This window comes from Oreochromis niloticus, linkage group LG14 (assembly GCF_001858045.2).
Source record: "Oreochromis niloticus isolate F11D_XX linkage group LG14, O_niloticus_UMD_NMBU, whole genome shotgun sequence".
NCBI classification, from domain to species: domain Eukaryota; kingdom Metazoa; phylum Chordata; class Actinopteri; order Cichliformes; family Cichlidae; genus Oreochromis; species Oreochromis niloticus.
In genome coordinates, this window is record NC_031979.2 from 12,831,359 (window position 1) to 12,844,939 (window position 13,581).

The window sequence follows — 13,581 nt, forward strand, 5'->3', positions numbered from 1 at the left end:
TTAGTGGTTATCAGTGGAATTATATTCAGTTTTACAAAATAACTGACTTTGCAAATCTGTATGCACATTTGCAGCATATAGAAGTAATTACATTTTTTAAATACTGCTATTTAACCAAATAAAGGCTTAGAAAGTTACTGGTAATAACAATACCTATAGATGGGGTCCATGAAGAAAGGGGTGGGCCTAGCATGTTGTAAGGAAGTGTCTGCTTTTGGGATCTCCACCACTCCTTTCTCCTCTTCATAATTTGGATTCTTTTTTGTCTCCTCCTCTCTTGGATTACGCCCACGGCCCCTGGCCCCAAGGCTCAAATCTAGTGGCTGATCCTGACCCATAGATTGGGCCATTTCTGGTTTGGAAGACGCAAAGGATGCTAACTTTTCCTCCTTTCGCTTGGTGGTGAGGTCAAATGGGGACTCGGATGAAGACTTCCCTTGGGCCTTCTTGGAGTCATCTGCAGGTGATTGTGGCTCCCCCTTCAGGCCTGCAGTTCTGAGGTCCCTGTCTGGGAAGGGGTAAACCGGAGGAGAGAACGCTGGGAAGAAAGGCAGTGGGAACATAGAAGGATAGGGAAGAGACCCAACCTTCTTGTCCTGCAGGCCAGCTAGCCCTGTGGAGCCAAAATACTTCTCGGCAATTGAGGCAATGGCCTTAATAGAGTCATTCACAGCTCCTGTTACAGCTGTGTGTTCATCCAGCGGGGAAGGGATGAGGGAAGGGCCTGGAAAGTCTTTAGCAGCGCTGCTGCCCATCAGGCTGGGGCTTTGAGGGCCTCCTTCACTGGCCTTCCTCTTTGGACCTTTTCCGTTTTCTCGAGCAGCCCCCCTCTCCCTCTCACTGTCCATGTCGCTTTCGAGCTCGGAGCCTGACGTGCTCTCCAGATCACTTCCACTGGGTGTGCTGACATCATCCAGGTCGCTGCTTTCAGACTGGTCACTCTGCTTGTTCTTTTGCTTGGTATAGGATGAGCCCTGGCTGTCTGACACTGGCATTTGACTTCCAGGTGAGCCGCCGTCTTTGCGGAGAGCTTTGAGAAGTTCTTGAGACTCCTGAACACCAGGGCTTGGAGGCAGCAAAGGACTCTTGCTCAGCTCTGCTCCAGGTCCAGCAACAGGTGCGTGGGCTGGCTGCCTGACAGGAGAAGTTGTGGCAGGAATGAGCGGCGGCCGATGATAAAGTCCAGAGGGGAACAGGCCAGGGAAGCTGAAAGGAAATGCCGGGGCAGCAGGGAACGTAAGTCCGCTGTGATGTCGGCTAGCCCCAAAATAATCAGCAAGTCCTGCACTGCTGTGACCCATTGCAAGAGCTGATTTGTCCAAGCCGGGGGCCCCAGGGAGTGGCATACCCTGGGCAAACAGCCCTCCTGCTGTGAAGTGGTTCTTCCCTTCACAGAAGCGCCGGTGCTTGTTGAGGGAAGAGGTGGTGCTGAACATTTGCCCACAGTCCTTACATTTGATCTGTGTGCGGCAGTCAGCGTGCATGCGTTTGTGGCGGCAAAGGTTAGAGAACTGGGTGTAGGACTTGTGGCAGACTTCACCTGTAGGGAAACAGAGACAAGCATAGATCGCATCAGCCTCTGACACGAACTGAACCCCCACCCCTCCACCCCTCCCAACTCCTCATGCACATACACACCAAAATTACATAATTTAATAAGACATTTCTATGCTTCAGGCCGACTGAAGCTAAGGGAGAGGAAATGCAGCATGAGTGATACACTTGTGTTCCCATCAATACTCTGACAATGTTCCAGCAGAACAGAAAAGAAGAGGTGTGTCCAGATCCTGGAATTGTCAGAGAATCTATTTGGTTGATGGTGTGAGTCATTCGCTGCCACTCATCAGCTGCACATCAAACCAAATTCCCAGGCATCTCCAGCCCCATTGTCCTTCCAGGGACGCTCCCAGGGAGTCCATAAACAATCACACAGAGACACACATGTGTACATGCAGTCACATTCACAAAATATCCACACACACCGCAAAGAAATTGTAATCACACACACAGACACACACAGGCATAAAGATACACACACAAACGCACACACACACATTCTCAGCCTCATTCAGTACAATGGCTCTATTTTAAGTTTGAGAAGGAAGTGGAGTTGAATGAATCCTATCCTGCAGTCCAGTTCCCAGGGACAGGTCTCACGTCCTCTGCTGCTTCTCTTCCCTCCCCCCCTGCTCTGGGCCTCTCTAGTCACCCCCTCAGCCCCCTCACCTTGTCCCCATAGTTGGCCCTGTCATCCTGCGCTTACTGACCTTCCCACAGTCAACAGCCACACTCTCTATGCCTGCCTGTCAGTCTGTCTGTCTGTCTCCGGAGACGTACAGTGACAACACCCAATCCCGAGACAAAAAATCCACCATCTGATGGTATCTGTTGGTCATTATTAATCTGTCAGCTATTTCTATTGTAAATGGATGATTTAATAGTGGGAATAGTAGCCCATCATATGCTATTTTGGTTGTGCTTTTCAGTTTTCTGTCTCTGAACTTCTGTCATGCAGTTGTCAAAAAGAGGAGATGTCCCTCTTTGTCACACCCCTCCCGCACTATGGATTTTGTGGATTGCAGCTTGTGTTCCCCCTACACTTTTAGGAAAGCAGTAAGAAGGATTTCTGGATGATTGATTTAGCTCATATTGTTATTAGATCTTCAAAACGAGGATAAGGAAGTGGTTAGGCTCACACTGTGGTTTCACTTCTGCATACTTTGGATGCTTTCCAGCCTCAAGGTGCACAAGAGGCAATTCAAGGAGATGGAGAGGGAGAACAGGAAAAAAAAAAAGCATTTTGGAAGCACATTTGAATAAACATCCCAGAGGAACTCCAAATGGGAAAGTTCAACCCAGGAGTGAATGTAATCTTATATTTAAAAAAAGAAAAAAAAGGTGAATTTTTAGGAACCAGAAAAATAAATTAAAATAAGGGTATTTGTGGCTTTTTTGGACACAGCCAGGGTAATGAAGAAGAAGAAGCAGCAGCAGCAGAGGAAGAAGAAGAAGAAAAAAAATCCACAAGCCCAGACCTTTCAGTCACTTTAACCAATGAAGCTGACGTGTAGCACCGTGACATTAAACAGCAGTTTCTCAGTTTCTCTAAGCGTTACCTAATCACCACCACGGGTGTGTTAGGCCATTTTAAACTGTTTAAAAAAACACTAAAGAATTTGTCTTTTAAATTTGCTTGAAATTAGTCCAATTAAGCTTCTACAATGTGAAAATTTTAGCCAAAAAAAGAAGGAACAAGAGTTATTAATGATCTCTCCTTGTGTCTATACTTTTTTTACGCACGCCCACACAGCCTGAGCAGACTGGAAGAAAAAATCCCTCTGATTCAGTTTAGTTCTTGTGACATTTACAGCCTGAGAACATACGCATCACACTCAGAGTGTGGGGCAGGATTCGCCACGTGTGTATTCTTCAGCTAATAATAAATTGAAAAACAAAACATTATGAAAATGCTCCTGTGAAAAGTGCAGCAGATAAATAATGTTCACTTGAGTGTGGGAATTAACAACCCAGCACCTCTGGGTGCTTCCCGTTCATACAAAAGCTTGTATGCGCACATCCTCGACACACTGCGTGCACTAAATCAAACATACTAGCATGTACACACAAGCACATGCATACAAACCCTACAAGAGCACTCGCACAAAAAGGCACTTCACACATGATTTCTCCCAGGCAGCCATCATGTCGGAGGCTGCTTTGTCTCTCTCTCTTTTTTTTAGACAGCTATTAGTTGTTTTTAAACCTGCATACTTTCTGCTGATTATAGCAAATGGACTCCAATTCAGAGGAAGCGCAGGGAAGAGGGGCTGTACATGTGGTTGCTATTTGTGAGGAATGGTGCGTGTTCTGGAGGCAAAAGACCAGATAGGGAAATCTGAAGTCTTCACTGGAGATGCCGTCACTCCTGCCTCAGTATATGGATATTTATTTATATGTGTTTGTCTGTGTGTTTTCATGACAAAAGAGAAAGATAGTATGTATTTAATGTGCACAGATTTGTATGAGCCCACTTGAAAAAAAACCCCAATAAAAAATAAAACACGGGAAAGAGGAAAGGGGCAGAGGGTGGAGGTCATAATGCTTCAGGGGATATGGAGATCAGATCTCTTGTGTGAGGTGGTGAAAGTGTGAAAGGTCAAAGGTGTTTGGATCCTGCAGGAGTTAGTGAGGACCCAAAAAATAAGAAAAAAGAAAGTACGAGCTCAAGAAATAAAGAAACCGAGACACAAGAAAAAAAGCCTGCGAGATGTATATCAACAAAACATTAGATTAAATCACAGTTACAAGCAAAATCAAGGTTAGACAAAGATTCAACGATTCAAACTGAATTACATGCTCGTTAAAATGCTGTTATTATAATGTCAGCAGTGTGCGAGGCTTGGTGCAGAAAACAGACTGCATGGGCCTTTCTAAAGAAACGTCTTTGCTTCACTGCAGTATAATATCACGTGTAAACCCTGTAGAACATTACAAGATTAGTTCTGGAGAAAAAGACCTGCAGAAGGATGAAGTGATTGTTTTTCCCCAAAAAACACATTAGAAGGCAAGCCAAAGCATGTCATTACTGTTATTCTTATAATGTACTGAGTAGACTTACATAGGTAGGGTCTTAGTGACTTACACATGAAGGGCTTGACACTGCTGTGGATGTGCTTATGCTGTTTGAGGCCCGAAGACGTTGCAAACGTCTTGCCACACTCAGAACAGGCATGAGCACGCGCCCCGACGTGCTGCGAGCGAATGTGCCTTTGGAGGTTACTGGGGTCTGTGAACACCTGCTGGGGGGAGGAACCACACAGACACACGGGAGGGTTACTATCTGCTTCTAAAAAAATGTGCGGAGGGGACACATGTACACAAATATCTGCATCCCAAATCATGAAATGTTCCCTTCAACAGTCATCACTTTACCTTTGAGCAGTTTTCACATTCGTAGTGCTTGCCACTATCGTGCGACATCTGATGTCGGATCAGGTTCGATTTCCAGTTGAAGGCCTTGGGACACTGGTCACACTTATATTCTCTCTCCTCACTGTGGGACAAGCTGTGGGCCTCCAGGCTGCAGAAAAGAGAAAAGAAAAAAAGACAATGAGAATGGAAGGATTTGTCTGGTATCACATGTCTGTTTGTCAGCACTTGCTTGAATAAATTATGGGATGAAATGTGTCCATCCAGTTACCTCTGGATATCAGGGAAGACCTGGTCACACTCTTTACATTCGTGTAGTCCTTGGGACATGTGGAGGGGTCGCAAGTCTTGAGGTTCTTGGGCTTTCAGGTCATTGTCGCCTCCTAGATTACATAAGAAGTTATACAAGCAGCTCAAGCAGCAAGACAATTAACCAAAGCTTGATTCACTCGAAAGTGGAAGGTTTTAAAGTTGTCCTCATGGCTAAAGCGTACATCAGATTCACCTTTTCCACAGAGCACTACTCTATGATCTCATTTTCATTTGGTCCGATGAGAGACAAAGCACTTAGATCATTAGTGTCTTGGTTCCAGTTCAGCAACACATCTTTCTCAACACTCTGTACTACTCTATTTTTACAGTGGTAGAAAAAAAGCACAGCTATTAAAATAATAATAATAATAATAAAAATTCAAACCTGGGTTCAGGAAGGAGGAGGGGGGCATCCCACACGGCTTCTTCTGGTGGTCCAGCAGCTGGTTGCGGGACTCAAAGTGCTGGTCACAATCCTCACAGCGGTACTGCCTCTCCTCTGCGTAGTGCAAGGTGTCGGAGCAGGAGGGGGGAATTCACATAGAAAAAAACCCCATTTGTGAGATATGTTTACAGCAGAGAGAGAAAAAAACAAAAACATTTGTGTCTGTGCATGCGTGTGTGAGGTGCCGACCATGAATATCAGGAGCCATCGTATCACATGAATACTCTTCAGCCTTCATGAAAAGTAACAGCTCCTGGCCAGGAAAAATCTCTCTGGTGACTTTGTAGAATATCTGTAACACACAAAATATTTTTATGACTTAAGCAGAAGTTTTCTAATCAACCCTTGAATCAAAAGAGCCCCGCAGATACATATCAAAGAATTTGCTTCAGTTCTTTGTTTTATAGCAAAAATGTTGCGTCAGTCATTTTTTAAAAACTTGTCTCTTCTAGGTCGTCGATAACAGCACGAGGCACGCGTTGCAGAGGTCACTTGAGGTAGCTGTACTGTACAGGCATGCACATACGCACATGATTGTCATTGCACCACCACATGCAGAAGAGACGTATACATGAAAACACACACAGTCATTAAGTTGTAATTACTCATCCTGTAAGGCATCCATCTTCATGAATACAAAATGAAAACACAAACAACTGCTGAATAAATATACTGGTCTGTAAATACTCTACACAGTAATGCTTGTAGTGGGCAGGAAGTGGCAACGACTATGTGGAGAGAAAGCTAATTAAACAAACAGCCAGCATAACGAACTATATATATATATAAAACAATCAGCATTCTGTTGATTGACCATTTTCCCAATAGGAGAAACTTCCAGCTGTGTGATCAGTTTGTGGTGTTTTTATTTAATGCACAGCATTTCTACATAAATAGCTTTGCTACGGCTAAATATGGGGCCGTGTATTTTGAGTGGGGCAAGTCATATTTAAGAATCAGATGAGAGTCCCTGGGACTGTGGTGCTTCCCCTGGACACACAATAGGCTTTCTTTGTGAAACAATCACACATGGAGTTATATTTGGCACGCTTTGGACGTTTAACATATTACCTTCCTTTGCTGTGTCAACATGACAATGATGATAGAGGAATTTATTAGAAATGCGACAGGGGGGTGGAGAGAGTTGCTTCTGGGAAGGCGCAGGTCACAGATACGCCGCTTATGAAGGGAATTCCTGACTGGGGGGAACAGAAGAGCCGCCGAGGCTCCTGAGAGAGTTAAGATAAATATCTCGGTCACAATAAAGATCATGAGGTATGCTTCGGACTATAATTATTTGTGTCATTGTTCTTACTTTTGGCAAATGATATAATACTAAATATGACACTACTGAGTCACTGGAGTACAGGGAGCTTAAGTAAGTCGGCCGGACCAAGGCAGAGCTCTTGCGTGTCAATAACCGAGGAGTGATTGATGCATCGTAACTGATGTAGTTTTGTGGTAGCATTAAAGTATGATTTAAATTCAGGCATTAAATGAATATGACCTGCCAAGAAAATCAGTGGGAGGGCAACAGGGCCTGGAAGTCTGACTCCCATTACAGGGCTGAACCGGAGTCATTACAGTTATCCAGACCAGGGGAGACATATTACATAATAACCACCAAATGGAATCCATTTTATTATTTATTTATTTATTTTTTAGTATTTGAGAAAATTTGTGATTTGCCTTCATTTAACAAGGAAGGCCAGTAGTTAAAGTTAGAAGTTGGGGAATGTTTTTCCTGCTTTGTCGAAGGGAGCAGATCTAGTATGAATAAAGAGACGTGAACTGTGAGGGTCCCAAAACTATAATCTCTGTCATACCCTACTCTGCCCTCTGTCTGTACCAGAGATGCATTTGCATGAATCTGGATCGTCTTTTTGTAGATCGCACATGGGCGCACAGACAAAGGGGCTCTGAAAGGGCCTCAAAGGGCACAAAAATATTGTGATTCAGAAACAATCAGACATCGGCGCAAACAGACATGAGGGACTGTAGGGGTTCCGCTCTGAGAGACTGATACTGAGACTGAGCAGGAAGGCTCTTTGGAAAGTCACCAGAGCGCCGACTAAAGTGCCAAACATAAGGCCCAAGGGCCAGAATCACCCCGAAAAAAGACACCAATCCAGCCTATTGGAAAGCTTTGGAAAAAGTGAAGGAGTGCACAGAATTTGAACTTCTAATTGTATTTTCAAAAGATTTACAGCTCTGATTCTATTGATAAAAACCTCCCCGGTTGCCATTCATACTACAGCAAATAAATAGGTTATAGATAAATAATTGAAAGACAAGAGAGAAGTTCCTGGTTTTTCCAGTATCGACTATATATGGTATAGAATTTTTTTTTATACCTTTATCATGTTGAAAACTAAGATGTTCTTTTAAATCCCACTTCTTTTTCTTATATTGACACATGCCAGGGATTATGCATTCAGCTAAATGACAGAAAGGGGTGTTTCGCTGGTCTGGCTAACTTAAGGCTGACGATATTAAATTAGTTTGACATCCCTGGATGATAGCCTTAGAACATAAAAATTAACGGACACTGTTGAATTTGTTCACATTTGTTCATTAAAAAAAAAAAAAAAAGCCCACAAAGAAAGGCAGCAAACAGCAGACAACGGCCATACCGAAGTGTCTGTCAGCAAGAAGCACTCCTGGCTCTGAATCTGACCTCTGACCTCTCTCGTTTAGACCCACTCTGTACTCTTTACACAAGAACATGTATTCTTGGAGTAGTGTAAGCACACTCAAGAGGGTGATTACGAACAGGAGGGGGATTTCTCCCCAGCGGCTCCACCCCTTCCCTGAGGGTCGCCACAGACAAACAGTGAAAACACACACACACACATAAACAAAGAGGCAGCGAGTCACTGTGTGTCCCAAACAGGACACACAGTCTTTGACTCTTGGGGTCATCCTTAGCATGTCATGGCCACACACACACACACACACCTCCACACACACACGCAAACATTTCTTTTTCCAGCAGTCAAACAGTGGCTTAAGATAATTCTGGAGATAAGATAGTCAGGGTGTTTGAGTTCACACCGAAAACCATAAAAAGTGTTGAGATCCTAGTTCATGTTTTATCCAAAAACACCCCGATCTTCTCTTAAACATTTTCTTTTATTTTATATCAATACAAAGAGCTCAGTATGTTTTTTTAAAGGATATGTTGCCTTTTTTGTCTGTATGCGTTATTTTATTAGGTCACTGCTTATCTTCCTCTCTCTGTCATACACTCTCCCTGTCAAAGGTTAAAACCACACGAGGATCAGAGGCTATAATTGGATAAGTTATTACCTTGACACCATTAGTCATTAGCAGAGTAAACACAGTCACATTTTCTGTGTCCACACCCTGTTGGCCGATTCCTCTCGCCCTCTCGCACACAGACTGCATTGAACAGGTATGCTAACCTACGCTGTCCCGTCCCAGTAAACTCTCAGTCTGGCTGTTTGTTTTAGTACAAAAACAAAAAAAATCCCTTAAAGTCTCAGGCTACTTTAACACGGGGCCACACTAAATTAAAGAAGCAACATCGGATACGAGCATTCGGTTCAAACATTTCCCCAACGCTGTTTATTTTTAAGCAAAGAAGGGGGGAAAAAAGTGCAAAGCATAATTACAATATAGAAGATCGACCACAACATTGTGCTTAGTCAGCAGTTGCATAACAGCAACATGTCCACATGTGTTGTGGCCTCTCCAGCGGGGTCATGCTACATGTACAGTATGTTTGGCAGTCACCATCGCTTGGCTTCTAAATGAAACCATTTCGTGACTTAGATAGCAATAAAGAGTGTGAGCACACAATGTGCAGCTGCTTCCAGCAATTTGGATGAACATGTAAGGAAGCCAACAAGGCTCTGGTAACATTAGAATGGGCCAACTTTGGGAGAATGTCCTTAGAAGAAAAGCAAAATTGTTTTGGTACCTCTTTAGTGGCAAAGCATCAATGTCAGGTAAAAAAAAGTTACATCTGTGACTTTAAAAAAAGCTGTAAATCTTCTAAAGTTGTCATATGAAGCTTTAAATTGTGTGGAATTGCACGGTCTGATCTCTTCTTTTTAGCTGAATGTTGTCCAATACCTTTATCTCACTGTGCTGCAATCACCTCCAGTGTATTTACATAGTGAATGGCTGTCAGTGTTTTGCTAATATGCCCCAAAGCCACTTCATCCCACTCAATACTGAGTGAGAATCAATAGAGCGAATGAGATTAACGCTCATATCCCTCTGCACTGTCTTATAAAAGGCTCTTCGGGGCCTCGTTGGATGATGTTAATTACACTTTTAATCAATTTTCTCTTCAGTTGACTCAGTAGAGTCAGGAGCACAGCGGAGGGTTTGTAAGCGCTAATTGCCCTGATTATATTAACAACAAAAACGTCCTGGTCGTGGATGGATCTATGGAAGCGGCGCTAAGGCTGTGTCGTCCGTGCGTGTGCGTTAGCGTGCGAGCGAGGATGTCTTGCACACTGGGGTTGGAATTTTCAAACATCAAAAAACGATGTAACCGGCCAACTTTAAAGAGTTTCACATTCATTTAGAAATAAAATGAGAACCTGCATGTATGATACTTGGCTCTCTTAATAGACCTCTTCTTATTTCTAAATAAATTCAAACCTGTTAGCTGAAGCATGCTGGATTAATTACAAATTTCAGTGTGACTCACAGACTGTGACACCTGCCATCGCCTTTCTCTCTGCTCTTTCCTGTTGCTTTCCACTCTGACGTGTCGAATATATAAAGTAGTAAAACAGAAAGGTCACCCAAATAAAGGCTGTCCTTGTTCATTTCTTTTAGAACGCCCAATGACCAGCTAATATAATTATTAAAGAATAACACATGTATTCTCTAACTTTAGCTTTTTACATTTTCAACAGCTGAACACACAGTGGCACAATATCTTTAAACTTAAAAATATTCAATGTATTCCTTTGCAGGTCCTCTATTACTACCTGCACAGTCTGCTCAAGTTTTCCATGCAAAGGGGTAAAAATAAAGACGTTTATCGTGATGGAGGATGACAGATGAGTAACAAATGAATTGAGAGCGAAAAAGAGAAAAGAAAGGGGAAGTGGACTTGCGAACAGTTCCTCTAGTACGAAATAAACAGACGTTGTTCTCTCTCTCTCTCTGCTCCCTCACTCTCTCGCTCCCACGTTCTCCTGAGATTGCTCATAAAGTTTTATGATAACCAGAACTGGGTCAGAAATGAGAGGACGGAGGCCAGTTTTACTCACGCTGGCAGGGCTAAATTGAGGCTTGAAAAGAACCAGGCCCAAATAACGACCAACATGCCTGGAAATTGCTGTCGCTGTATGACACTGCCTTAAAATCAGGCCGTACAACAAATCATCTCTGTCGAGCGCATGGCAAAGGACGATTTGTTTAAACTTGGTTTTGAAGGACGACTTTACAGAACAAGAAATGTATGAGCCCCGGGCAGCTTAGTCAGGCCCTTCTGTGGAAATCTGGTGATGCTACACGTTATGTGGCGACTGTGTAATGTGTGGTTTCAGGCTGCGTTTAGAGTCAGCACTTCTCTGTGGCAGTAAAAACCTGTTGGAATCAGGTACTGTGTGTTTTAGCATTTCCAGCTCAGAATGAGGAGCGCAGGGAGTCATCTGAACCGCAGTGAACAATTCACAGTCCTCGCAGAGCGTGCGTGTGGGTACACACACACACAATCGCACATGCATACATGTAGGAAACACAGACACTTACAGGTGTGGGCACACACTTCAGAGACACAATAAAACACTTGACACACTCACAGCAAGTCAATGAACATAAACGTCTGTGCACACAGGGACACAAAAAAGCCCTCATGAGCACCAGCACACACACACACACACAGACACACACACTCGCGCACAGACAGTACCAAAAACTGACAGCAGCTTTGCAAGACCACCCTATTCAGTCTATTCATTTTACAGATACAGACAGGCATTGTGAGACGCTACACTGTGTTTTCAAAAACACCAATGTTGGCCGGAAGGCTTAAAGACAGCACATTGTGCTGTGTTGTGACAGTGTGTAATACTTAACAATCACCTCATCATAGCCATGTCCGTGACCTGTCGGTGCCTTACACAGCCACCCAAGCAGAACCACAGTGTTGACAGCAAGTCACACCTCGTGCAGAGGGCAGCTCAGGAAAGCTCTCCTCTGCTTGTTTGTCTCTCTGTGTCTTTTTAAAAGAGAGTGGCTAAGTACTTCTGGAAGCCTTCTCCTTCTATCCCTCTAAGAGAAGTGATACACCTATCTCTCCTCCTTGTGAGGAAGGTAGTAGAACAAGGACATACATGTCTGACAGACAAACAGGCCAGATCTTTCCTGGAAGATGCCGATCACCTTTTTTTTCTTCTTTTTTTTTCAGGGAAAAGGCAAACTCGGTGCATCTTTTCCACTGTGAGAAATTTCTGTATCTAATTACCACTAATTGCGAGTGCTGTATTTAGAGCATGTTACCAAGCACTATAATGGAGATTTTGCAGAAATTTCAATGGGCGACGTTAAGCAGGAAATTTAAATGGACCACCAGTGAGAAGTGATGACAAACACGCCAGCTAGATTATGTTTTTTATTCGGGTCATGCGATGGTATGCTGCGCACACGCGTCAAATAAAGTTTAGCCTCTTGTGTTCCTGTCCCAGTGTGTGTGTGTGTGTGTTTCTGTGTGGGAGGAGCCCCCGCCATGGCTTTGCTGAGCTGAACAGGCCCCCATGTATACAGCACGCACCTCTGCACAGCCAGGTGAGCAGCAAAAGGACTGTGACATTCCTGGCATATCTAGGAGTTTATATCGCAAGCGTGACTAGGAAGTGTGTGGAACTATCATCTTGGCGGGCCGCCTCTGATCCTGCCCTGTGGTCCTCGCACGGCAGAAGCCAGTGCACAATTAACGAAGGAAAACACACGCAGATAGCGAGGAGTCTCTATGGTGCGACGTCACATAAAACCTGTGTGTGTGTGTGCGTGTGTGTGAGTAAATTAAAGGCAGGGTGGGCCAGCGGCTCTCGGGCTATCTGACTTAGATCACAATAACACCTTTTAACACAGCAGCACGCAGACGGGACAGCCGTCGGAAAATACAGGGAAGCCTTCTGGCTTCAGAAAAAGGCTGAGTGCATTTTAAATGCTTGATTCATCCTGCCAGACATTTAAAAGACACATCAGCATTTGGGAGTTCAAAATCGAGTCATGCAGATGCTTTCTCCCTCTCTCTTTCCTTCACATCCTATTTATCTCGCACTTTGTTGAGGTTGTTTTGCCAGGTGGGCTGCGAGTGACCCGTCTCCTCGTACCTGATCATCTATCTGGCACGCTGTCAGGTTGTGCTGCTTGGCTGCAGGGGCAAACTGGATGTGCTTCAGCCAGCTCCCGATATCTGGTTTGCTGGCATCCACGCAGAATTTTACATGGCCTGACCCATCCAAGATCTGCAAGGAATGAAAGACAGAGAGAGAGCAAGAGATCAGACTTTGATCAGTATCAGTCCAGGTTACTGTGTCCAAACACTGACTAACCACATACCTCCCACAGAGAAAAGAACTCAAATGTTAGGAGCAGGTCTCATACACACACACACACACACACACACACACACACACACACACTTTTAACATTATTATTATTATTTGTATTGTTTTGAATATAAGAGTGAAAGTGAACATTGTGTATAACAATGAAAAGAAAGAGAAAAAAACACTCAGTACCAAAATAATTTCATTATATATCTGAGACCTTTTTAAAGCTTCAGAGGCCTGTTGAAGAATGATGTCATTACCATTTAAGTAATAAAAATGGAAATCATATTCATAAATATTCTTAAGATGCTAAGCGATGTCAATAAGTCAGTACATAAGGAAGACATT

General features: G+C 43.7%; 1 protein-coding gene across 1 annotated transcript in view; it reads right to left on the bottom strand.

Annotated features, from left to right (window-relative positions):
* The window catches only part of mecom (MDS1 and EVI1 complex locus), a 125,155-nt gene that overhangs the window by 12,494 nt on the left and 99,080 nt on the right, over positions 1-13,581 (bottom strand). The window contains 7 exon segments of the mRNA XM_005474502.4: positions 154-1,540; positions 4,643-4,796; positions 4,933-5,080; positions 5,201-5,312; positions 5,627-5,740; positions 5,876-5,978; positions 13,012-13,146. Of these exon segments, the coding sequence (XP_005474559.1) occupies positions 154-1,540; positions 4,643-4,796; positions 4,933-5,080; positions 5,201-5,312; positions 5,627-5,740; positions 5,876-5,978; positions 13,012-13,146 (2,153 nt within the window).